Raw genomic sequence first — 25,075 nt, forward strand, 5'->3', positions numbered from 1 at the left:
TGAGAGCACAAATGTTAGAGAAAGACTTGATAGGAGTGTGGCGAATAGTGAATGGTTAAACTTGTTTCACGATTTCTCTGTTACCCATCTTCCTCACTCTTTTTCTGACCATTGTCCACTTTTTATACAAACAGAGCTCAATGAATATCCAGCTGGAAAGAAGAGGTTTAAATTCGAATCTTGGTGGATACTGGAACAGTTTTGTGAAGATGCCATTAAGAAATTGTGGACTGAAAAGTCAGGAGATGCGCTGGAAAAATTAGATTATCTTCGAGTTAATCTTCAAAGATGGGGGAAGACTATCAAAGAAGAGCGTGATAAAAGATCGAAGGCTTTACGGAAAAGATTGGCTAAATTAGAAGGTATGAATAGGAATGATGATAATTTAGCTGAGATGATAACTGTAAAATTGGAATTAAATTGGGAGATGGAAAATGAGGAATTGTATTAGGACCAAAGGGCTAGAGCAAATTGGTTGCGTCAATGGGATAAAAATACGGCTTTTTTCCACAGCAAAACATCTCAAAGACATAGGATAAACAAGATTTGGGGACTGGAAAACATGGAAGGAGATTTAAAAATAGAGGATACGAATATGGAAAGCATCATAAGGGATTATTTCATGGGATTATTCCAATCAAGTGGAGTTGGTGATACAAACCGTCTTCTTTCGGGGGTTGAAAGGTGTATTGGAGCGGACATGAATCAACTACTAATAGAGAAATACAAAGAGGAAGAAGTTGTCGAGGCAATCAACAGTATCGGGCCAACAAAAGCCTCCAAACCTGACGATTTCCCAGTAATTTTCTTTCAAAAATATTGGCACATAGTGGGGAGGGAAGTCAGCAATTTCTGCTTGGAAGTACTTAATAAAGGTAAATCTTTACAACTGCTGAATCATACGAATATAGTGTTACTTCCAAAAACGTCTCACCCAAGAAATCCCACCAATTTTAGACATATTAGTCTATGCTCGGTGTTCTATAAAATCATATCAAAATCTATCGCAAATAGACTTCAAAAAGTTACTGATCATTGTATCGATTCTGCTCAAAGTGCGTTTGTTCCGAGAAGACTAATTTCTGACAACGTACTTCTCGCCTACGAAATTCTTCACATTATGAGAAATAAAAGGGTGGGGAAAAAAGGTCTTATGGCACTTAAGATTGATATGAGTAAAGCATATAATAGGGTGGAATGGAAGTTTTTGGAAAAAAATGATGATCACAATGGCTTTTGATGTGCGATGGGTGGAGCGCATAATGCATTGTATTAGCACAGTGTCGTATTCGGTGGTTTTAAATGGCGTGCCAGGGATGGTTTTTACTCCAAGAAGAGGCCTAAGGCAAGGGGACCCTTTAAGTCCCTTTCTATTCCTTTTATACAGTGAAGGGCTGTCAACACTTTTAAGGCTTGCAACAGAGGAAGGAGTATTGAAAGGGATTAAGGCAAGTAGAAGGGGACCTCAAATTTCCTATCTCTTTTTTGCTGATGACTGTGTTTTATTTGGAGAAGTGACCGGCAAGGGTATTGCAACGTTTGAAAAGGTGCTCAAGGAATACGAAATTTGTTCTGGACAATGTATTAATTATAGTAAGTCAACTGTGTTTTTTAGCTCAAATACCATTGAAAATGTTCGATCTACCATATCGAATCGTCTAGGACTGAAAAGGTCAAACAATTCTGAGAAATACCTAAGCCTACCGAATATGGTGGGAAGGAAAAAGCGTTTGGTATTCCAACATTTAAAGGATAGCCTAAAGTTAAAGATAGACAATTGGAGTACAAGATTATTATCGCAAGGTGGAAAAGAAGTGTTCATCAAAGCCGTTTTACAAGCAATCCCCACGTACACAATGGCATGTTTTCTTTTGCCGAAATCATTATGTGAAGAAATGGAACAAATCATCGCAAAATTTTGGTGGCAAAAAGGTTATGGGAAACGAGGTATTCACTGGTGTTTATGGAGTAAATTATGCGAGTTAAAAAAGAGTGGCGGTCTCGGATTCCGCAATTTGGCAAAATTTAATTTGGCCCTTCTCGCAAAACAAGCCTGGAAATTAATTGACGATCCTAATTCCCTTTTGGCTAGAACGTTAAAAGCTAAATATTATCCGAATACTGATTTTTTAAATTCAGGTTTAGGTAATTTACCTTCCTATACCTGGAAAAGCATATGGGCAGCAAAGGGCCTCTTACTATCGGGATTGTGCTGGAGGGTGGGGAATGGCCATGACATTCATATAGAAGAAGATGTTTAGGTCCCAAATGTACCAGGTCTACTGATTAACAAAAAGGACAGAATGCAGAACATCATAATGGTTGCGGATCTTATTGACAATAATATCAAAGCATGGAAAACAGAGTTGATTTGGAGTACCTTTTCAGAAGTTGATGTTCCAAAGATTCTGCAAATCCCTTTGGCCCAGCGTTCACAAAATGATCTTTTGATATGGAGGGGTGAAGCATCGGGTAAATATACTGTGCGTAGTGGTTACAAACTACTATTACAAGGCAATGATTACAATAGTAATGGTTACAGTTTGCCTGAAATTATAAAATGTTACAAGAAACTGTGGAACTGTAATCTCCCCTCAAAGGTACGTATTACAGTTTGGAGAGCCACTCTCAACTACCTCCCTACCCTAGTGAATTTAAGAATCAAAAGATTAACGAATAACGTCATCTGTCTGAGATGTAAGTAAGGGCTGGAAACTAGGGAACATATTTTTCGCGACTGTGCTGCTGCGAAGGAAATGTGGAAAAAATTAAATTATGTATGGTCACTCAAGTTATCGCATATGGACTATATGGAGTGGTTTACCTGGGTATTGTTGCACAGTAAAGAGAAAGAATGCTACATCTTTGTCTGCGCCATTTGGGCTATCTGGTCAATAAGAATCAATGGGTACACGGAGGACATAAGAGAACTAGAACAGAAATAGCGCAGTTTGTAATACAATATTTACAGGAATTACAAGATATGGAAAGAAAACACCATGCCAAATACTCAGTTTTAGATTCATGGAAGGCGCAGGAAAGCAGGTTCCTCAAAATCAATTTCGATGCTCCTTTTGATAAGGGGAAAAATATATCTTGTTCAAGGGTAATAGTCAAGAACTTTAAAGGTGATGTATTGGTTTCAAAATCTGTTATCCATGACAAGATTTCTTCAAGATTTGCAGCAGAAGCCTTAGCATGTTTGCAGGCGGTTATGGTGGGAAAAGAATTGGGGATAAAATATGTTATTTTCGAAGGCGACTCTCTGACAGTTATAAAAAAAAGAACAAAAAAAAAAAGATAAATCGGTAATCGGCCCTTATATTGATGATATTCAAGAGCAGAAGGCGAATTTTTATGGATGCAAATTCTAGCATGCAAAAAGAGCAGCAAATAGAGCAGCACATAACCTGGCATCTGAAGGGCTGAAAATGGGGGTGAATGCATACTTTGTTCATGAGCCTGTTACTCAAGTTCTCACCGATTCAGAAATTGATAGGGGATGGAGATGAAGGCCATCGCTGAGTCAACACCATCTCCAGCAAATGAGAGAGTAGGAGAAAAAATTTTAGATCTCTATGACTGTTTGTTTCTCCAAGAGTTAGTCGATTGGGATGCAGATATTTTTCAAAGAACTATCTAGAAGTTGACAGCTCATAAGGCTGGGTTTTTTTTTTTTTCTTATGTTAGGCAATATTTTTCAGTTTTACTTTAGGTAACGTTGTTTTTTTTAAACTTTGTTTACTAGAGGCCCTAACCCTAGTTTGGAGCATGGCCTATGTTTGGTTCTTAGATCATAATGTTTTTAATTATGCATAAATAAATACAACCCAAAGATTCCTTCAAAAAAATTAAAAAGATGAATTAAAATAAAAAAATTGAAAACAATGTATTTATTAATTAAAAAACTTGAAACAATATGAAATAAAATTACAAATATGTTTAGAAAAGTGAAATTAAACATGGGTCTCAATGATAAAATCATTATTATTTATCCATTTAACTAATAAAGCTAATATGTTAAAAACATTCATTAAAAAAAAGAGGAAGCTTAGAATAACATGAAATAAAAATTATAAATTTAACTGGAAATAAATCAAACCTAAGACTCAAGAACAACACCACCAACATTTAACCATCCAACTAAAGAAATTAATTATATTAAAAAAGTAAAAATTGCACCTTAACTAGATGCGTTTTCCTACCAATTATGTAAAAGGCGGCTTCCTGTTTCTCTCTCCTTAAAATTGTCTATTTCCCTAAATAAAATTAAAAATGGCCTAAAGGCCTAATTAAAAAAACAGCCCAATCAGCTAATTTAGCCTTTAAAAAAATATCATTTAATATTTAATGTAATTAATATTTTTAAAGTTTTTACGGTTTTGTAAATGAATTATTTTGTTTAGAATTAAACTGCGATTCAAACAACTAACTTTCCAATATATTTTTATAATAGTATTACAATTTGAATTTATTTAATTCTTTTTAATAATATAGAGACTAAATTTAGTGGCGGAACAAAGGGGTTTGGAAGGGGCCCTGTCCCCCTATAGTGGAAAATTTTTCAATTTAGGTCTTTTATAATTTATAAAATTTTAAATTAATAATAGTAAAATTACATTTTAACTCTTAAAATAATAAAATTTGATTTAAATCTTAAAAAATTATAAAGATATAAATTATTAACATAGTAAAATTATATTTTTACTATCGTAAAGTTATGCAATTTAATTTCATCCCTGCAACAATTTCTAAACTGACTAAATTAATCCATTTAATATTACTATCTAACTTTTATAAAAAAATTATAACATATTTTGTCTGAAAATTAAGGTAACACATGTAAAATTTCCAAGGAGGCAAGGATTAGGTTGCAAGACTTGAAAGATACAATCAATCGCAGGAAGTCGCGCATACTTTTCGTTCACAGTTCCCTATAAAACGCTAGGGGAAAAGAAAATCAGACTTGCATTATTAATCTGTTTCAAGTTTGCTCCATAGATTGAATCAAATTCTCTGCAGTTTCTTTTTTTTTTTCTTTTTAATTTCTTGAGCTGTGTGGAACTAAGAGAAGCTTAATTATTGCTTGGTAATTCGAGTGGAAGAGTTGAAGGAAGAGAGAATGTGGGGATTTGGGGGGAGATATTATTGGGGGAGAAAGGAAAGCGTGGAAAGAAGGAAAAATGGAGGAGGTATAGTTGTAGTGTTCGCTTGGATGTCCAGTCAAGAGAAGCACTTGAAGAACTATGTTCAACTTTACGCTTCTTTGGGTTGGGATTCTCTGGTTTGCCATTCAGAATTCTTAAACATGTATGGGGTTTTAAGCTAAATTTGGATTTGAATTTACTTTCAATTTAATCTTATTTCTTTGTTGGCTGGTGGATGCTTTTGACTTACTGTAGCACTTGATTTCCCGTGCTGTAAAATGGGTTTTCTTTTTTAATCTTATGGTAATATGGAAATGAGGGATATTGGTTGGAATTGATGCAGATTCTCATATGTCTTTGATTGATACTTTTGAACTGAAATTTTATGTGAATCTGCTAAAGGCTAACTGGGGTTTTGATGTTTTGTAATCTGTGCAGGTTCTTCCCTGATAAGGCTGCTGCTTTAGCTCTTCATCTTCTTAAAGAACTTGTTCAGGTAATACTGAAAAAAATCTTAATTTTGTGTGTTGCAAGAGGTGTTAATTCTGGCCCTCTGAATGGGTAGAGGAGTATTTTTATCAATTCTCTCAAATTTCCCCCATTTTTGGGTTTCTCTTTTTGATTTTGTGCAGGAGCTAAAGATTAGGCCATGCCCTGTGGTCTTTGCATCTTTTTCCGGTGGCCCTAAGGCCTGTATGTACAAGGTTCTTCAGGTATTTCTTTCACAACTTTGAAAACCCATTGCTTTTTACCTTATATGTTTAATACTTGTTTCCGTTTGCTTGTGCTGATATAGCTTTATATTTGCTTGTCGCAGATGATCGAGGGATTGTGTGAAGTGCAAGTAAATCCAGTATGTTATACCTCTATTAAGATGCTAACCTTTTACTATCTTCTTAAATCATGCAATTGCAGTCAGTTTTTTAATTATTCTTTAGGGCTATTAGGTACCGATACGGGAAATCCTTGTTTATCTTTTCTATATGACAAAAAAAATCAACAAATGATGGTATAATGGCATTTGCTGAGAATTGTTTTACTTCCATTGAAGGATGATCTCCAACTGCTGAAGGAGTGCTTTTCGGGCCATGTTTTTGATTCTAGTCCTATGGATTTTACTAGTGACTTGGGTGCCCGATTTGTTGTTCACCCAACAGTTCTGCAAATGTCTCATCCACCACGAATAGCATCATGGATAGCAAATGGCATTGCTTCTGGTCTTGATGCTCTCTTCCTCAGCAGGTTTGAGTCCCATCGTGCTGAGTATTGGCAGACTCTATACGGTTCAATTGTAAGTGTACAATAAACACCGTTGTTCAATTTATTGTTTTCTTTTTTCTTGAAAAACAATTTAGTTCACTAATTACAAATCTTTTGCAGAGGATGGGGGCCCCGTATCTCATATTATACTCCGAAACTGATGATCTTGCTCCTTATCAAATTATCTGCAATTTCGCTCAAAGATTACAACAACTTGGAGGTGATATAAAACTTGTGAAGTTCAATGGTTCGCCTCATGTAGGTTAGTTTTTAAACTTATGAGAAATTGCTCTTATTAGTACATGATCATACCACAGATAAAAGCTTTTAATGGGGTTCAGTGGTGATGTAAAACATATTTAGACTGAAAGAAAATAGATGGCACGACAGGGCCTTATATATAATACGGGTAGTCATTCATTCATCTTCAAGCGTTATGAAACATTAAGTTCTTGATTGCCTTACACAAGTCCCGACAGCAGTGGAGTTTAGTGTCTTTTCTTTACCAAAATGCTTAAATGAGGACAAAGAGATCAAAGGGATCACATGTTTATGCTGTACAATTGAAAGAAACATTTTCTGGTCCAGACCCATGTTTGCATGATAAAAAAGGTTGCGTATTTATCTTCAACATAAACCTATCTAATGCAGATGACTGTTTTAACTTCCTTTCATTTGTAGCAATAGTTATATTTTCTTGTATCTATAAATCAATCACATTGAAGTTTCGACATATCAACTTGTTCCAATTAATGGTCTTTGCAGGTCATTATCGGCATTATCCAGTTGATTACAAGGCCGCCGTGACTGAGCTTCTTCGTAAGTCAGCTGCCTTGTATTCCCGAAATATTCAACAATTTGAGGGTGAGCGAATTGGATCAGCAGGGGCACAGGATGAATTCTCTGAGCCGATCTCCAATATCAGCAAAATAGCCTTAAGCCCAAACAAGAACTTTCAGGGAACTCCTCTAGTGCAAAGCGGTAATTTCCTCTTGCCTAGTTCGATAGAATATTACGAAGGTAGAGATTTTGGGTCCTTGCAAGATGAGCAAAAGGAAGGTTTAATCCATTTGGCTCACCCTCCAAGCGTCAATCTCCACGGGGTTCTTGGTCAAATCCTTTTCGACGCATGTGTTCCGAAGAACGTTGAAGGCTGGGATCTAAAGTCATCAGATTCCTCAAGCAAACACCTGTATACTTCTCGGCGGAATTCCCATTTCAATCCAATCAAATGCATTCGAAGATCCAGGCTATAAACATATTCTGCTTTTCCAGCTTGAAGAAGGAATGCTTGCGAAGTGGGGCATAGAGCACAATGAAACTCCTAAAAGGATAAAAAAAAAGAAGGGGGCAATGTGTGATTTATTAAATTTCTGTTTTGTGGAACAATAAAAGGTTAATTCTATGTTTTGAGCTGTTAGACCTGTGTTCTAACATTAACTGTATAGCGAATTTACCAGAAAAGCTCTAACCTTTGTCTGAATCTTAGCCCATCAAAATGGAAAAAGAAAATAAGGCAACGGTTTCACATAAGAGATTTCTTTTAAAGTCGTATAATTCACAATCACATTATCAGATTAATTATTATTAAAAATTAGCTAAATAATTAATATAACTCAAATCCACTATTGACCTGGAATTTAACAATATTTGCTCTATTGCCATCCCTACTACTCGTAGTAGGAGAGAGTAATTGTGTGAAGACAGTCCTTTCCAAAAGAGTAAATTATCATGTACATTTTAATAATTTACTTTATCATTTTGTAAAATTAAATGTAAAATTATCATTTCAAACGAAAATGTTAAGTTAAATTATATAATTAGTTCCTATATATTTTTTCGTTTTGAGTAATTTAATTTTTTAAAATTTATATGAACTTTCCTTTTTTTTTTTCTTTTTTTCCATTTTCTTCTCATTCTCTGTCTATTTTCCTTCCTTTTTTTTTCTTTTAAAGTAATTTTTCTATATTTGTCATTTGTTAAAACTAATCCCTATACTTTTATTTTTTGAACAATTTAATTTTTTCTTTTTATTTCTTTATTTTCCTTTTCTTCTTCCCCATTATTTTCTCTCTTCTCATATTTTTCATTGAAGAAACATAATTTTGCCCACCAAATAAACTAAGTCCTTATTTCTTTTACATGATTCTTAAATTGAATTTCACTGAAAACTGAATATCAATCATTCTTAATCAAATCTCGATTTGAATATGGCCTAAATTTAAAACTAAAATTGGATCTAACTAATCAATACAAAAAACCACATCCTTAATCAAATCTAAACATAAATTGAATTCTTTATATTCAAAACAATTTTTTTATTTCCTTTTCTTTTATTTTTTGACGAATAAAATTAAGCAAACGATAAAGTTAATCTAAATCTTCTTGGATATTTCCAAACAAGCTTGATTTGAAACTGAGCATGTATGAACTGAAGAGAGAAAGTGAGCATAGAACCAACCTGGTTTGGGTAAAGTTGAGGGTAAATTTCGTATGGTGATTGTTTTAGTCATTGAGAGTGTAAAACTTCTTTGAAGAATCCGTGAAACAACGTAGTTTCGAAAGAGGGAGAATGTTGTAGGTAAGATAGATAAAGTGGTCGTGGGGTTGGTTAGGAGGTTAAGGAAACAGGTTCGAGAAACTTTGTTGAGGATGGATTACCATAAGTCACGACTGGCGAGGTCTTCGAGTGAGGCGAGCTTGTGAACTAGGTCATTAAGAGATCCAAATTGGTTCATTAAAGCGATGACGGGCAATGAGGGTTTGTAATTATAGAGTGAGAAAATGCGAAGAAAGTTCTATTTTGGTTTCAATTTTCGCTTTTTCTTTTTTCATAAATATAAAAAAGTTTTAACAAATGAAAAATATAGAAAAACTACGTTAAAAGAGATGAAGGGACGAAAGAGAGGGAGAAGCAAAAGATAATGGAAAATAAAGAAAAAAATTAAAAGAATATAAAAGAAAAAAATTAAATTGCTCAAAACAAAAAAATATGGAATCAATTGTACAATTTAACCTAATATTTTGTTTGAAATGATGATTTAACGTGCCAAGTCAGCTTACCATTACATTATTAATAGCAATTAACAGCTCAGTGACTAAAATGTTACAACACGTTAATATAAATGATTAAAATGTAACATTTCAAATATAAGTGATTAAAAGGTGATTTAAGATAAATAAAAATGTTTATTTTAATAATTTATTTATTTATTTTCAAAATTTGATTTTGAAATTGATTGAATGGGTGGTTCAATCGAGGTAATAAAAAAAAAGGAAAGGAATGAAGAAGTGAGAGGCCAACGGTCGAGTGGGGTTGTTCTTAAATCACAGCGCCAATCCAATCCCATTTAGCCAAAGCGCTTTTGATTTTAATTCTCAACAACATAACAATGGTGGTAGCAAAGGAGAAGATGATGTCCTACGAGGAAATCCGTCAGAAACGTGTGGAAGAAAACAAGAAAAGAATGGAAGCCCTCAATCTTCCACAGCTTTCTACACTTCTTCATACCCCATCTTTCAAACCCTCTCCGGTTCCATCTCTCTGCAATTCCTCCTTCAATTTTTATTTCTTTATTTTACTAATGAGAAGCTCACTTTGTATAGTTTATTTAATCCAAACAGAGAAAACAGATGAAGCCTCGGACAGTCGAAAAACAATTGGTTGTGGTTAGAAGATCGAGTCGTGTCGCCAACAAACCCCCCCCGGTTTACCAAGAAGTGAGTGAAATCCTCGATTCTCTTTCATGGGTTTAGTTAAAAATGGGGGCATTTATCTTACCTTGATCTCTTTGAGTAGGTTCTTGTTGATAAAGTGATGATACCTAGAAGGTAATGCTTGTTTGGATTTTTTGATATTTGTTTGTATTTGTAGGGTTTAATGACTTTTTGGTGGCAAATTTAGGCTATCTAAGCATAGGGATCTGTCAAACCGGGTGTATGCTTCAGATGAAGCTAGAGCAGAGGCTTTGGAGAAAGCAGAAAAATTGGAATCTGGTTTAGACCCTCATTTTCCTGTCTTCATTAAGTCCATGCTTCAATCACATGTTACCGGTGGATTTTGGCTGGTTTGTTTATCATTCTAAACTATTTTGTTCTTCCTTATTCAATCTATAGATGATAGTAGAGCTAACAATGCCAGCCACGACATGAAAATACAAAAAATGTCAACATTTATTCATCCAAATTATTAACCAATCAAAAAGTCTACACATGAACAGGCTTATATACACGAATTGTCATGATAGCTATGTAGCAGTATCATTGATTTACGGCTTCACTGTTAATATACATGTTATTGTACAAAGTTTGGGATTTGGGAAACAAAATTGATAGTATAGGTTGGTTTTTGTATCAAATTTTGAACCACTCATGTACTATAGGTTTCATATGACATCCATGTGCTGGTCTTAAAAAAGAAAAAAGGAAGGGAAAGGGGGTCTGTTCCTCATTAAGATCTGTGAGTTAATTCGATGACAGGGCCTACCGGTCCATTTCTGCAAGACAAATCTTCCCAAGCGTGATGAGGTCATGACTTTGGTGGATGAAGAAGGCCATGAGTATCCAACCATATATTTGGCTAAAAAAACAGGACTTAGCGGTGGATGGAAAGGGTTTGCAGTCGCTCATGGGTTGGTCGATGGTGATGCCATCGTGTTTCAGTTACTGCAACGTACAACATTTAAGGTGATTCCACTTAAATAGGGTCCTATATGTTTATTGCAGACTATCCCTTTCTGTTGTTATTTGCCCTTGTGTCTATGTGGATCAACTTCTGAGTCATTCTCACTGTTTCCTTTTACAGGTTTACATTATAAGGGTGAAGGGTTCCCAACAAAGTTAGCTGCTGTAATGTTGGAACCATGCCAGCGGAGTCAGTTTAGGTAATGATTTTGGATAAATACTGCTAAAGTAAGATAATCATTGATATTTCTAAAGCATCAAATATTAATTCAACATTTTCAAAGTAGAGTATGTGAAGTAGAATCTTGATAAAGACACTTGCAATTTGTTTCATGCATTTGCTAATCTTGTGGGATTGGGACCTACTTGAAGTTATTTGGAATGGGACATTCAACTTATCTCTCACTCCATTGACATCTTAAGCACAATGTTTTTGCATATTAATTAATAAATAAATCTGTGAGAAAACTAGCAAGTCTATCACGCTATTATCTTCTGATTTATTAACATTAATGTTGCAGGTAAGACAGGGTTAGATGGAAACCTGCAATAGATTTATGTACTGATATTTTAGCTGTAAGCTTAATCTTTAAATTGTGATTTCCATGTCCAATATAGACCTGCTGTTGTTGGCATTATTTCCCCTAACTAGCACTTTATATTTTTAGTGATGTAATTATATATTTTACTATCAATTACTTTATTTATGCGTGTATTATTTATTTTCATGTTTGCCATTATATTATTAATTGGTTACAAGATCTAAAAGCACATAAGTTGAAAATTATAGTAATAAAAAATAATTAAAAAACATTCAACGTGAATATTACCATAGCATCTAAACTACAATTGTATCGGTTAGTATTATGTGCTTAATAATTTAACAACCATTATTATTAAATTATTTTTAACTACCATATAGCTATTTGATAGGTTTATGTTTGATAATGGTTTGTCCGCCCAACATGTGATGGGGTGTAACACACGGCAGTTCTGGTGTGATTTTAAATATAAATTTAGGAAAACTATAAATTTAGTCACTTATATTTGAAACGTTACATTTTAGTTACTTACGTTATCTTTAGGGGCGAAGCCAGGGCGGTTGGCATGAACCCCGGCCCCCTTAAAATGTAAAATTGCATTTTAGGCCTTTGAAATTTTTTAAAAATTTTAAATTAGTAAAAGTAAAATTACACTTTAGCCCCCTCTAAAATTATAAAAATTTGATTTAATCCTTTACAAATTATAAAAATATAAACTATAAAAAATTAAAATTTTATCCGGCCCCCCCTAAAAAATTTTTTTGGCTTCGCCCTTGGTTATCGTCTTGTTACACAGTAGTCACTCTACCATTAAGCTCTATTATCTCCCTAATGGTAGTTCTACGTGGCAGTCCAAATGAATTCTAAATGTCAACTTGGATGTCTAGTTGTTAAGATGAAAATAGGTTTTTAATTAAATAAATTTAATTTGAAATGCCACATAGGATATCCAAGTTGGCATTTAAAACCCATTTGGACTACCATGTAGGACCTCCGTTAGGGAGGTAACAGAGCTTAATGGTAGAGTGACCATTTCGTAATAAAACCATAACGTAAGTGACTAAAACGTAACATTTCAAATATAAGTAACTAAAATGTAATCAAACAAACAAAATGACTATTTTTATAGTTCATCCGAGTTTATATTAGGGAATATCAAAATTATAATTAGGTATTTTGGTATAAATATAAAATTTTAAGAAAATATCGATATTTTTATGGATAATCATTAACAATTTGGTATTTATAATAAATGGAAGAAAATTATATTGTTTTGGTTAATAAGTGTTATCATTTTGTACCCGATTTTGACACATTTTTTTAATGTGGTACATGTGTTATTTTTTTGTTTAATTTGATATCGTATTTGACAAAATTATATATTTTAGTATTCAAAGGTAATTGTTAATTTTTTAGTGTTTAATTCAGATTTTAGGTTAATTTGATAAAATTTAATTGTTAATATTATTAACTAGTTATGAAATTTCATCAAATCAACACTAAAATTCAATTAAACACTAAAAGTTAATGTTGTTATCCTTAGGTACCAAAATATATAATTTTGGTCAAATACAAGTACTACATTGGACCAAAATATAACACATGAACCACATTAAAAAAGTATCAAACTCAAGGACCAAATTATGTATTAAGCTAAATTAAAATAACTAAATATGTTCACATGAAAAAAGTTAATGTTGTTATCCATTAGATTGTATTTGACAAATTAAACCCAAAATTAAACAAATTCACTATTAACATTAAATTTATTCTATTAAAAATCATGAAAAATTCAAGCATAATAATATTTAGCCATTAACTTTCATCAAATCAACCCTAAAACCAATTAAATGTTAAAAGGTTAACAATTACCTTTGCATACCAAAATATATAATTTTGTCAAATACATGTACCTAATTGAATAAAAATAATGTTGGTACCACATTAGAAAAAAGTGTCAAACTCAAGTATCAAATTATGTTTTAAGCCAAATTAAAATAACCAAATATGTTCCCATGAAAAAGAAATTGCGATAACCCATATATGAAACACTAAAATTCCTAACATTATATAATTAGATATTTTCTTAGATACCAAAAATTCTAAGGATACAAAATTCCAAATGAATTACCAAAATTTTTAAGCGCATATTATTAGATATTTTGATATATACCACAAATTCTAAGGCAATACCAAAATTTATAAGATAATCGCTAGAAATTGTGGTACACCAAAATTTCTAAGCGCAAATCCTTAGATATTTTGGTATATTCTATAATTTCTAAGGGAATACTAATATTTTTATAGAACCTCGTAAGAAATTTTGGTATACCAAAATCATGTTGTACAAGCCTATAACAAGATTTCTAATGAAATACCAAAATTTTAAGAGGTTATCTTTAGATATTTTGGTATATACCTCAATTTCTAAAGGAATATCAATATTTCTATGGAACCTCGTTAGAATTTTGATATACCAAAATCTAAATTTACAAGCCTATACCAAGATTTCTAATAAAATATCACTATTTCTAATAGCACATCCTTAGATATTTTAGTATATACCAAAATTTCTAACAAGGTGGTACACCAATATTTGGATTTACGAACGTATATCAAAATTTCTAATGAAGTACCAATATTGGTACCTCATTAGGTACTTCATTAGAAATTTTGATATACCAAAATCCAAATTTAAGTTTTTACCAAAATTTCTAAGAACTTACCCTTAGATATTTTGGTATATACTACGATTTTTGATCAAGTATCCAAATTTCTAATAAGATCATATTCTTAGATATACCGATATAGGTTTATCAAGTTATACAAATTTTCTAATGAAGTACCCAATATCTCTATGGAACCTTGTTAGAAATATCAATATACCAAAATCTAGATTTATCGGTTTTACCAAAATTTCTAATAAAATACTAAAATTTCTAAGAACTTATCCTTAGATATTTTGGTATATATACACCACGATTTCTAATGAAGTACCCTATATATTGGTATAAGTTTCTCAAGTTGAATAAATTTTCTAACAAAATACTAAATTCTGAATCTTTTAGAAATATTTTTAAATATCAAAATTTTGAAAATTACAATGAAATGATTAAAATTATTTTGTTTTGGTTAATAAGTGTTATCAAGGAAACTAGTAATTTAATTGAAAGTATAACAAGATATCCTAATATGAAAAAAAATATAACCAAATCGTAATACCAAAATTCCTAAGATTATATAACTAAATATTTTGGAAAATATCAAAATTTGAAAACAAATATCCTTATGTATTTTGGCATATACCACAATTTTTAAGGTGATAACAAAATTTCTAAGGTAATTGTTAGAAATTGTTGTATATATATACACCACAATATCTAAGAGAATACCAATATTTCTATGGAACCTCATTAAAAATTTTGGTATACCAAAATTGTGTTACACAATATTTTACCAAAAATTCTAAGAGATTAACCTTAGATATTTTGGCATATACCACAATTTATCAAGGAATGCTAATATTTCTAAGGAACCTTGATAAAACTTTTGGTATTTCATTAGAAACCTTGGTATAGGCTTGTGTAACATAGAAATATTGGTATTCTTTAGTTTGCTCATATTCTCTTTGTTGTAAAGAGAATAGTTAAGGTTTTTGAGGTATAAAACTTTAAGTAAATTGTAAAGAGTTTTTAATTGAGCCATAAAAGCTAAAGGGTTGTAGTTTAGCCACAAAAATTAGGAGGAATGTTCTATCTTCGCTTTTATGAAAATATAGAGATTATAAATGTTATACATTTTCCTTGAAAGGTAACAATTTTTATAGTAAATTAGGAAAATCCTTAGTTAAGATATACTAAGGTAGTGAAGGTAGGCAATTGAGGCAGAACCAATATAAATTGAATTGCCCAAACTATTCTCCATTCTCATTTATTTTGGAATAGTTTGTAGAAGTTTTTAAAACACCAATTCACCTTCGGGCCTAACAATATTTCATAAATATAGTGAGCCTAACAATTTAAAAAAAATTAACTAATTTTTTCAATAGTTGAATGGATTAAGTCTAACCATAATATGTTGTTGGTGCTATGATAGTGACTTCATCAAGTTGTAATTCACGTTCTTCATCTATTGACATGTTATAAGGAGTATCATATGAAATATCTTCATGCCTTGTCTATAAGACACGAGTAAAAGGATGATGAGAAGAACCCAACTCTACTTGAATAAAATCAACTAAACCAACTTCAGGAATTGGACTTTGTAATGCCACTAATATATCGGAGATAGATTGATTTTCTGCACTTAAATTTCAATACTATTAGTATTGTGATGCAAGGTATACAATTGTGTTTTTAACTCATGAATTTTAGTCTGAAGGTAGTGGTATAAGCAACACAAGCATGTCCTAAGCTATATGAGCAATTATGTGGCCAACTATTTGAGGAAGGATCAACTCTGAAATAAACGTAATGGTCCAACTAAGTTGTTAGAATTAAGTGACCCAAAATTCTTATTTAAATAAAATACGATGGAAAATAAAATAAAAGTAAAATCCATATAGAACTAGACTTCTTTTATTTTATTTTAGAATAAGGTTTTTAAACCTTATTAAACTCCATCTATTTTATATTGATTAGGATAAGGTGTTTCAATCCTACTAGAATATGGCTTTGCAAGCCTATAAATAGACATAGTCTATTCCTCTTGTATTTGAGTAAAAATTTTTCGACATAGTGAATTTTCTTCTCCTCCGCCTGTGGTTTTTTTTTCCGAAAGGGTTTCACGTAAAATTTATGTGTTCTTTATTTTATTTATTTTATTCTATTTTATTTTTCACAAATTGGTATCTGAGCTTTGGGTTATTCATCTCGATCACGGTAATGGCGTCTTTGAAGTATGAAATTCATTGTTGGATCGCAACACCGATTTGCGTTGTGGCAAATTAAGATGCAAGCGCTTCTTGCAGATGGATCTAGAGGATGCCCTGCTAGGATAGATAAGATGCCTTCGACATTAACAGATGAAGAGAAGAAGCGTAAGGATCGAAAGGCATTAACACAATTATATCTCGCATTTGTCCAACGAAATTTTGCAGGATGTGATGAAAGAGAAAACCGCCATTGCATTATGGAAGAGGCTAGAACAAATATGTATGTCGAAAACTCTAACAAGCAAGTTTCATATGAAAGCGTCTTTATGCTCATCGTTTGGAGGAAGGTGTGTTCGTATACGAACACTTAACAATGTTTAAAGAAATTCTCTCAAACTTGGAGGCCATGGAGGTTCAAGATGATAAGGAAGATCTAGGGTTGATTCTACTTTGTTCGTTGCCCTGCCTTATTCAACCTTTAGAGACACGATTTTATATAGCCATGAGTCTCTCACAGTTGATGAGGTTTATGATTCTTTAACCTCGTATGATAAGATGAAGCATCTTGTGGTTAAACCCAACTCTCGGGAGAGGGTCTCATTGTTCGTGGGAGACAAGACCGAATGTTGATGATGATCGTGGTAGAACACAGAACGGAATCCTCGTGGTAAATCTAAGGGTAGATCGAAATCTTCAAACAGAGGTAAAACTTGCAACTTCGCAAGAAGAAAGGGCACATTAAATCTGAGTGCTATAAGCTACAAAATAAGATTAAAAGGGAGGCTGCGAATCAAAAGGAAAACAAATGTAAAATTCGGTGAAGTGATGTTGTAGAAGACTACGGCGATGGTGAACTTCTAGTTGCTTCATCAATGATTCTAAAGTAAGCGAGAGTGGATACTTGATTCAGCTGCACCTTCCACATGAGTCCCAATCGGGATTGGTTTACAACTTATGAAACAAGATCTCAAGGTGTTGTTTTGATGGGAAATAATGCTTCATGTAAAATCGCAGTGTTGGAACAATTAAAGTTAAGATGTTTGATGGAGTTGTCGAACACTTAGTGACGTGCGGCATGTTCCGAATTGAAAAGAAATTTAATTTCGTTGAGTACTCTTGATTCAAAGGGTGCAGATACACAGTGAAAGTGGGGTTTTAAAGATTTCAAAGGGTCCTTGTTGTGATGAAAGGGCAAAGAAAGATTGCCAAGTTATATGTTTTCTGTGGTTCTATCATTATCGGTGATGCAATTGTCGCTTCCTCTTCCTTGTCGATGATGATATTACTAAACTTTGGCATATGCGCCTAGGGCATATGAGTGAGAATGGCATGGCGAATTAAGCAAAGAGGACTTCTTAATGGGCAAGGAATTTGCAAACCTGAATTTTGTGAGCACTGTGTTTTGGGAAGCAAAAGAGAGTTCGATTCACTAGAGGAATCCATAACACGAAGGAAACGTTGGAGTATATCCATTCGATCGTGGGGCCGCCCGAGTGCCTTCGAGAGGTGGAGCTAATTATATGCTAACCTTTATTGATGATTTTTCCGTAAAAGTTTGGGCGTTCTTCCCAAGCGTAAAAGCGATGTGTTTTCCACATTTAAGTCTTGGAAAATTATGATTGAAAAACAGACGGGAAAACAGATAAAATACCTCCGCATGCACAATGGCTTAGAGTTCTGTTCTGATGAGTTTAATAGATTGTGCAAGTCAGAAGGGATCATGAGACACTTGACAATTCGTCATACTCCACAGCAAAACGGCGTTGCAGAACGAATGAACAGAACGATCATGGAGAAGGTTCGATGTATGTTGTCAAATGCCAACTTACCAAGTCATTTTGGGCGAAGCGACCTCATCTTGCATGTTTTTGATCAACCGATCTCCATCCGCTGCCATTGAGAAAAAGACTCCACAAGAGGTATGGTCCGTAATCCCGCTAATTATTCCGATTTAAAGATTTTTGGGTGTCCTGCGATGCTCATGTTGATAATGGAAAATTGGAACCGAGATCCATTAAATGCGTTTTTCTTGGTTATAAAGTGGTGTAAAAGGCTATAAGTTATGGTGTCCTGAAAATAGAAAAGTTGTGATTAGCAGAGATGTTGTTTTTGATGAAACCGCTATGCTACCTAACTTATCTCTTAAAGACTCTTCCAATAAAGAAAACCAAAAGCGGTGGAGCATCGATTAATACGTAATCAACTCCTCAAGCCAAGTACAAAATTGATAATAGAGTTGCTTCTTCACCGCAATACTCTATCGCCAAAAACAGGACAAGAAGAGAAATTAAACCTCCAAAGAAGTATGCCGAGGTTGATCTAGTTGCTTATGCTTTAAATGTGGTGAAGATATAGATGCTAATCAAGAGCCATTTAATTATTCGAGGCGATTAGTGTGAAGACTCGTAAAAGTGGATGTTTGCTATGCAAGAGGAGATGGAATCACTCCACAAAAAGTAACATGGGATCTTGTAAAACTTCCTAAAGGTAAAAAGGCTGTTCGTTGTAAATGGGTGTTTAAAAGAAAGAAGGGACTCAGGAGTTGAAGAACCCGGATATAAAGCAAGGCTTGTTGCAAAGGGTGACAATCAGAGTGCCATCTTTCTTACAAAAGATCAAATGTTTCATGAGAGAACAAAACACATTGATATTCGGTATCATTTTGTTCGTGATATTATTGCTCGTGGTGATATTGTTGTGAGCAAAATTAGCACTCATGAAAATCCTGCAGATATGATGACTAAGTCACTTCCTATAACCAAGTTTGAGCATTGCTTAGACTTGGTTGGTGTTCATTGTTGAAGTTAAACCCTTAAGGGGTTTTTGGAAGAGGTGAAGAACTTGTTTATTGAAAGTTCGCGATGAAGAACTTGTTCATTGAGAATTTGTGTCAAGGTGGAGATTGTTAGAATTAAGTGACCCAAAATTCTTATTTAAATAAAATACGATGGAAAATAAAATAAAAGTAAAATCCATATAGAACTAGACTTCTTTTATTTTATTTTAGAATAAGGTTTTAAACCTTATTAAACTCCATCTATTTTATATTGATTAGGATAAGGTGTTTCAATCCTACTAGAATATGGCTTTGCAAGCCTATAAATAGACATAGTCTATTCCTCTTGTATTTGAGTAAAAAATTTTTCGACATAGTGAATTTTCTTCTCCTCTGCCCGTGGTTTTTTTTCCCGAAAGGGTTTCCACGTAAAATTTATGTGTTCTTTATTTTTATTTATTTTATTCTATTTTATTTTTCACATAAGTAACATAAGATTGTGACAAACCCTTAATACATAAGCTGGATTGATTTGAAAACTGGTTAAGTTGAGACGAAATTTCCTTCGAACCATCTACATGATGTTCAACAACAAAGTCTTGAAGCATAGGTATAAATTCTATCTTCCAAAGAAAACAGTTTGTAGAGGTGAGTTTCAATAAGATCTGGTGAAAGACATTAGGAGAAAGGATGGAGATGACCTTGAAATAGGTGTCACATCCATAACGGAAGTTTAAGTGGAGACAAATTGTTGCTCCAACTCTAACATGATAGATGAATTGATAAAAGAAGAAGAAATAAAAAATATCAAGTAGATAGAGTTTCAGCTTGAAGCTCATGATACCATGAAAAAGAGTAAATTCTCTTTTCTTTTAGTAGTTGTTATAAGAATGTATGTATATATATGGTTAAAATATGCTATAGGTCCCTATATTCTTTAAAAATTTGGAATTTAGTCCTTATGTAACACACTATACCTAACCTGGTCGCCAAGCCCGAATATCAGGATGCCACACCACCGTCTCATGTCATAACCAACAAGTAAAAGCTCATTCCAACATAACATCCATCAGTTTGCTATTCGCATTGGTATTAAGTCAATCATACTAGCTAGTTATCATTATCACGTGCTAAACTTACATTAAATAGTTTATAAACATATTAAAACATGCATAATGTCCATTCAGCAAAATTCTCAAACCAAGTCCGTAGGTATCGATATTGACACTAAGGTATCGATATTTTCTTTAAATGGTATCGATGCCACCTGGAAAAATGATTCCAAACTTGCATTCTATTTCTTGATTAAAAATCAAAGTCTCGAAAATTATTAGTACCTGTCATGAAGTATCGATAAATTTACCCCAAGTATCGATACTCGAGCAAATGTATCAATACCAAATCTCTATTCTAGCTTCTTGCACATTTCAAAATACAAAAGGTATTGATTTTAAGACCCGATTATCGATACCTCTACTCCAGACCTCAAAAATGCGGCATACATAAGCAATTAATCCATTCCAATTTAGTTTCTAAACATCATACATCAATTACTTCGACAAATAATCATTCAACGGGCTAATTAACAGTTCAATATCGCAAAACCGTGTTCAAGCAAGTAACGTCAATCCATTCTCATGTTTATGAACCCAAGCATCACAATAACATGTAATCCTTATAAACCGAACCAAAAACCAACATAATGTCTAGAAATCAACAGGGCTATAATTAGTCTACCACATTGCCTTTTTCCCTAAAATGTAAATAAATATAGAACACCTATGAAATAATGCAAAAGTTTTGCTTAGATCACCTCTTAGAAACCACACCGCTCACACAGACATACAACTAATCTGCAATGGTTAAAGAAGGGAGTGGGTGAGCTTAACAAGCTTAGCGAATTCCTAGAACAATTACCTTGCAAACAGTTCATCAAGCATTAACGAAACAACCATATAGCATAACTCTAACAATTCCAACTTTAGTGTTATAATATACTTACTTGTGCATTATTATTAGTTCTTCTACATGGTGAACATATTCACTTTTACGCATATAGCATATTTCACAGATAGTCACCTAACATACAAGCATATATCACCATACTCATATAATTTCATGACGTTTAAGCATATGTCATAATACTCGTAAAATCACATAACATTTAAACATATACTACAATACTCTAAAGCATCTTTATAGATAAATTGCATAATGGTCACATGTCATATAAACACATATCACAATATACACATATTCATAAGTTAAGATAAATTGACACTTGAGCTATGAAACATAAAAGTGAGTTCTATACTCACTCATTGAATACACAGATCTCCAACACACCAAACATAGACTCATAGAGTTAAATATGTACCAAAAGTGAAGCATAAAGCTAACACACTCCTTGTTTCCCCTCACATGTCCCATTCAATGGAGCTTAGCTCACATTCCCTTATCTCTCCAACATGTCCCATAGCCTCAACGCCCAAAATCACTATACATATAGGTGAGTGCTCACAATTCTATGGCATGTCAACTATATCCAACGGTTTCAAGATCACAAAGCCAAAATATCCAAAGTCAAACATATATCACTTACCGATTATCCGTGCACAATAACTGCATATTTGCATCTCTAGCAAAACACTGACACTAACATTTAACATATACATAACATGTACATATTTGCACTTTCACAATAACTATCATAACTACATATCACATGTTATAGCATCTCATCTCAATTCACATATTCATAAACACATAAGCACTTTGTTCATAAGATAACATAGGTATGAGAAAGCTTACACGCAGAATTTAGAGTAGGGTTTTAGGCTACTACTAAATTCCCAAATAATGCGTTGAATCATGTCCAAATAATGCATTGAATCATGTCTACAAGTAATTATTTCAAACACTCACCAATTACGCTTTCGTCGAAAAGTTGAAAGCTCAAACTAGGTTTTCCTTGCCTTTATCTCTACTTGTAAAATGTCTTATTGAATCCAAAACTTCAACACAACAATTCACACAACAATAGATTCAATAATCAGCTAAGAACGTACCACAAGCAATAAAAAATATAAGCCTAAGCTATGTTCCCATGTAACCGAAACTTAAAACATAGCAAACTTTAAATTCAAATATCTCGATCTATACTTAATATTTTTGCCTAAAACAATTCCGTTCATCTTATAATTCATCTACGACTAATTATTAACCTTTAAACTACAATAAAAAACTCAATTCATAATATCGACATGTTTTATGGCTATTTTTTGAAAATTCATTAAAACTCAATAATTCTTTAACGAAACGTCAAAGTAAAGTTAGAAACCTTCTAATTATGTTAAAACAAGTTGAAAAACACTTTGAAATCACGTTTTTATGCAAAATATCAAAATCCACCATTAATGATCCAATTTTCGGCTTTTATTCAAAACATGCTATTTAACGACTAAAAATTTGGTTTTAAAGACTAAATAACATTTAAAACTAACAGGAAAATGGATCGTTACCTTAGTTGATGAAAAACCAAGCGTTTGATCAAAAACCCAAAAAACCCACAAGCTTGACAATGGAGGAATCTATGGTGTTTTTAGGTGTTTTTCTTGGTCTTTTATAGAGGTATAAGGTTCAAGGGTGATAGAAATCAAAGAGGATTAGGAATTGGAGTTCAAAATTGATTGAAATAGCAAGAGAGAATCAAGGGACGGCAACATCAGTTTTTTGGAAGAGTTAACGTTAAAATCTATAGGTGGGAAGGAAAAAATAGGTTGATTTTTAAATTTTGGTCTAATTACTTCTTAAAAACTCAAAATTTTGACTCTTTTACAAATCAGTCCTTTTTCTAAAATTAAAGGTATTTAAAACTCATTTTTAGAAATTGATTTAATTTTCTAAAAACCTTAATTGAAAACATTGCCGATATGCCATGTCACAGAATTCCTAAAATACCTTTAAAACTCCTAGGCCTTATTTTGGACTGTGACACCTTATACTTTTATTTCCAAGAATTTAATCTTACTTTTTAGATTTCAAAATTCATGTACAATTGTTAACAATGCTACTTTTTTTTTTGAATTTATTTGTGTGAGATTTTGAACTAAAAAAAATTCTCTTGGACGTAACTAGGAAAATGACGTTGTAATGAATTTGAATTTAACAAAATAATTTTAACATTGTTAATGAGTTAGATCTAAATTTTAAAATTAAGTAAAGTAAATGGACTAAATTTCTAAAAGTATAAACATATGACTAAATTCTAGATTACATGGATTTATGACATATTTTAACTTATAGATATATCCACACACATATCTATAAGAGTCTCACAAGTATAATAAGAAATATGGTTAAAACAATAGAAAGTAATTGCAATGTAAAATATAACTATAATTATACCTAAAACTAAGGCTAAAAATATCTAAAATGTTATCCTCCATTACAACTTTTTTTTTAAATTCTCTTATTTATCTTTTGTTAATACTTTCAATTCTTTATATTTTGTTTTTCAATCCCATTATGTGTTAAATGCTTATTTTGTTGGGTCTTGACTAAGTTAATAAATTAAGCACTTAATCTACAAGATTCACATATATTTATGGTTGACTATTGAAGTAAGCTTGGTTCCATCAAGGTAGTTGATAATTTGTTTGATGTTATTACTAAGTTAAGCTCCGAGAGGATTACTTGGGCAATATGCAAGAGGATCATAAAACCTATCTGATCATGCAAAAGTGGTGATTATGAGTTTAATCCATTACTTAACTCAAATCTAACGTAAAGTTTAGTTAGACTCGAAAGAGCATTAAGTGTTAATTCAAATTACCAATGTCATAAGTAGCACATGTTAAGTATATTGAACTCAATCAATATTCTAATCACTAACTTAATTCTCTTGTTTTCATTCTACTTTCAAGTTATTTACTTTTATGCACTTTAACTTATTTCCTCTCACCATTATCTACAAATTACTTATTTTTTCAATAAAGAACAATTCTATTAGAATTAATACCCGATTCAATTAGTTAATTCAAGTTAGATATGAAATTTCATTTTCTTAACCTTTTACTTCTTGGTGTTTCTTGCATTGCTTACTTCTATTGTGTTTGTTACTTAGGCCTAGTTTAGTAATGCTTCTCAAAAGTGTTTTTAGGGAAAAAGCACTTTTAGGAGAATGTAAAATTTTCAACTTCTCAAAATAGTGTTTTTGGGCCAATTTTTGGCTTGGGAGAAGTATTTCTTTTTTCTCAAAAGTAGCTTGTTTAGGAATGCTTTTGTCCAAAAATACTTTTTATCCTAAAAGTGCTTCTTAGAAGTAAAACTAAACACACCCTTAGTATCATCCTTATCGCTTTATATTACCCTAACCCATGTACTTTCAAAAGGTTGCAAGTATGTCTTATTTCAAAAATCTAAAAAAATTGTTTTAATTTTCTACGCATCTGAGCACAATTACATATAACCAAGTATATTATGGAAGGTTTAAACACATTAAGTTAAGACATTCTACATCTAATAATTTAATTCTAACAGAGGATCAATATTAATTTTGTGAGGTTAAGTGAAAATTTTCTAAATTTTTTAACAAAAAATCTTGCTAAAGATATAAGTAAATAAGCCTTGAGGGGGATGAGACTCATGCCCATTAATTAAACTCACTTATGGTGGAAATTTAACTAAATTCTTGATATAATGTCAAGTCATGATTTCCATGATTTAAATTACGTAATCAATAAGTGATTGCTAACACTATAGCATAAATCTATCTTAAGGTAAAAGTGCACCT

General features: G+C 32.5%; 2 protein-coding genes across 2 annotated transcripts; both read left to right on the top strand.

The window, feature by feature from the left end:
* The first annotated feature begins 4,819 nt into the window (after positions 1-4,819).
* On the top strand, positions 4,820-7,890 carry LOC108480310 (uncharacterized). The gene is made up of 7 exons (XM_017783259.2): positions 4,820-5,310; positions 5,586-5,643; positions 5,780-5,860; positions 5,965-6,000; positions 6,199-6,438; positions 6,528-6,669; positions 7,173-7,890. The coding sequence occupies exons 1-7, from the start codon at positions 5,123-5,125 to the stop codon at positions 7,661-7,663; spliced, it is 1,236 nt and encodes a 411-aa protein (XP_017638748.1). The 5' UTR covers positions 4,820-5,122; the 3' UTR covers positions 7,664-7,890.
* Positions 7,891-9,638: 1,748 nt separating this feature from the next.
* Positions 9,639-11,812, top strand: LOC108482075 (B3 domain-containing protein At5g42700-like). Its single transcript, XM_017785181.2, has 7 exons — positions 9,639-9,940; positions 10,032-10,127; positions 10,207-10,238; positions 10,312-10,474; positions 10,887-11,093; positions 11,212-11,290; positions 11,612-11,812. Exons 1-6 carry the CDS (start codon positions 9,800-9,802, stop codon positions 11,248-11,250), a joined length of 678 nt encoding a protein of 225 aa, XP_017640670.1. The 5' UTR covers positions 9,639-9,799; the 3' UTR covers positions 11,251-11,290; positions 11,612-11,812.
* The last annotated feature ends 13,263 nt before the right edge of the window (positions 11,813-25,075 follow it).

Source organism: Gossypium arboreum, chromosome 1 (assembly GCF_025698485.1).
Source record: "Gossypium arboreum isolate Shixiya-1 chromosome 1, ASM2569848v2, whole genome shotgun sequence".
Taxonomy (NCBI): domain Eukaryota; kingdom Viridiplantae; phylum Streptophyta; class Magnoliopsida; order Malvales; family Malvaceae; genus Gossypium; species Gossypium arboreum.

Coding starts and splice junctions, on each gene's coding strand:
- LOC108480310 (XM_017783259.2), top strand. CDS start 5,123: ATGTGGGGATTTGGGGGGAGATATTATTGGGGGAGAAAGGAAAGCGTG. Junction 5,644..5,779: donor TTCTTAAAGAACTTGTTCAG/GTAATACTGAAA, acceptor GATTTTGTGCAG/GAGCTAAAGATTAGGCCATG. Junction 5,861..5,964: donor GTATGTACAAGGTTCTTCAG/GTATTTCTTTCA, acceptor TGCTTGTCGCAG/ATGATCGAGGGATTGTGTGA.
- LOC108482075 (XM_017785181.2), top strand. CDS start 9,800: ATGGTGGTAGCAAAGGAGAAGATGATGTCCTACGAGGAAATCCGTCAG. Junction 10,239..10,311: donor AAAGTGATGATACCTAGAAG/GTAATGCTTGTT, acceptor TGGCAAATTTAG/GCTATCTAAGCATAGGGATC. Junction 10,475..10,886: donor TTACCGGTGGATTTTGGCTG/GTTTGTTTATCA, acceptor ATTCGATGACAG/GGCCTACCGGTCCATTTCTG.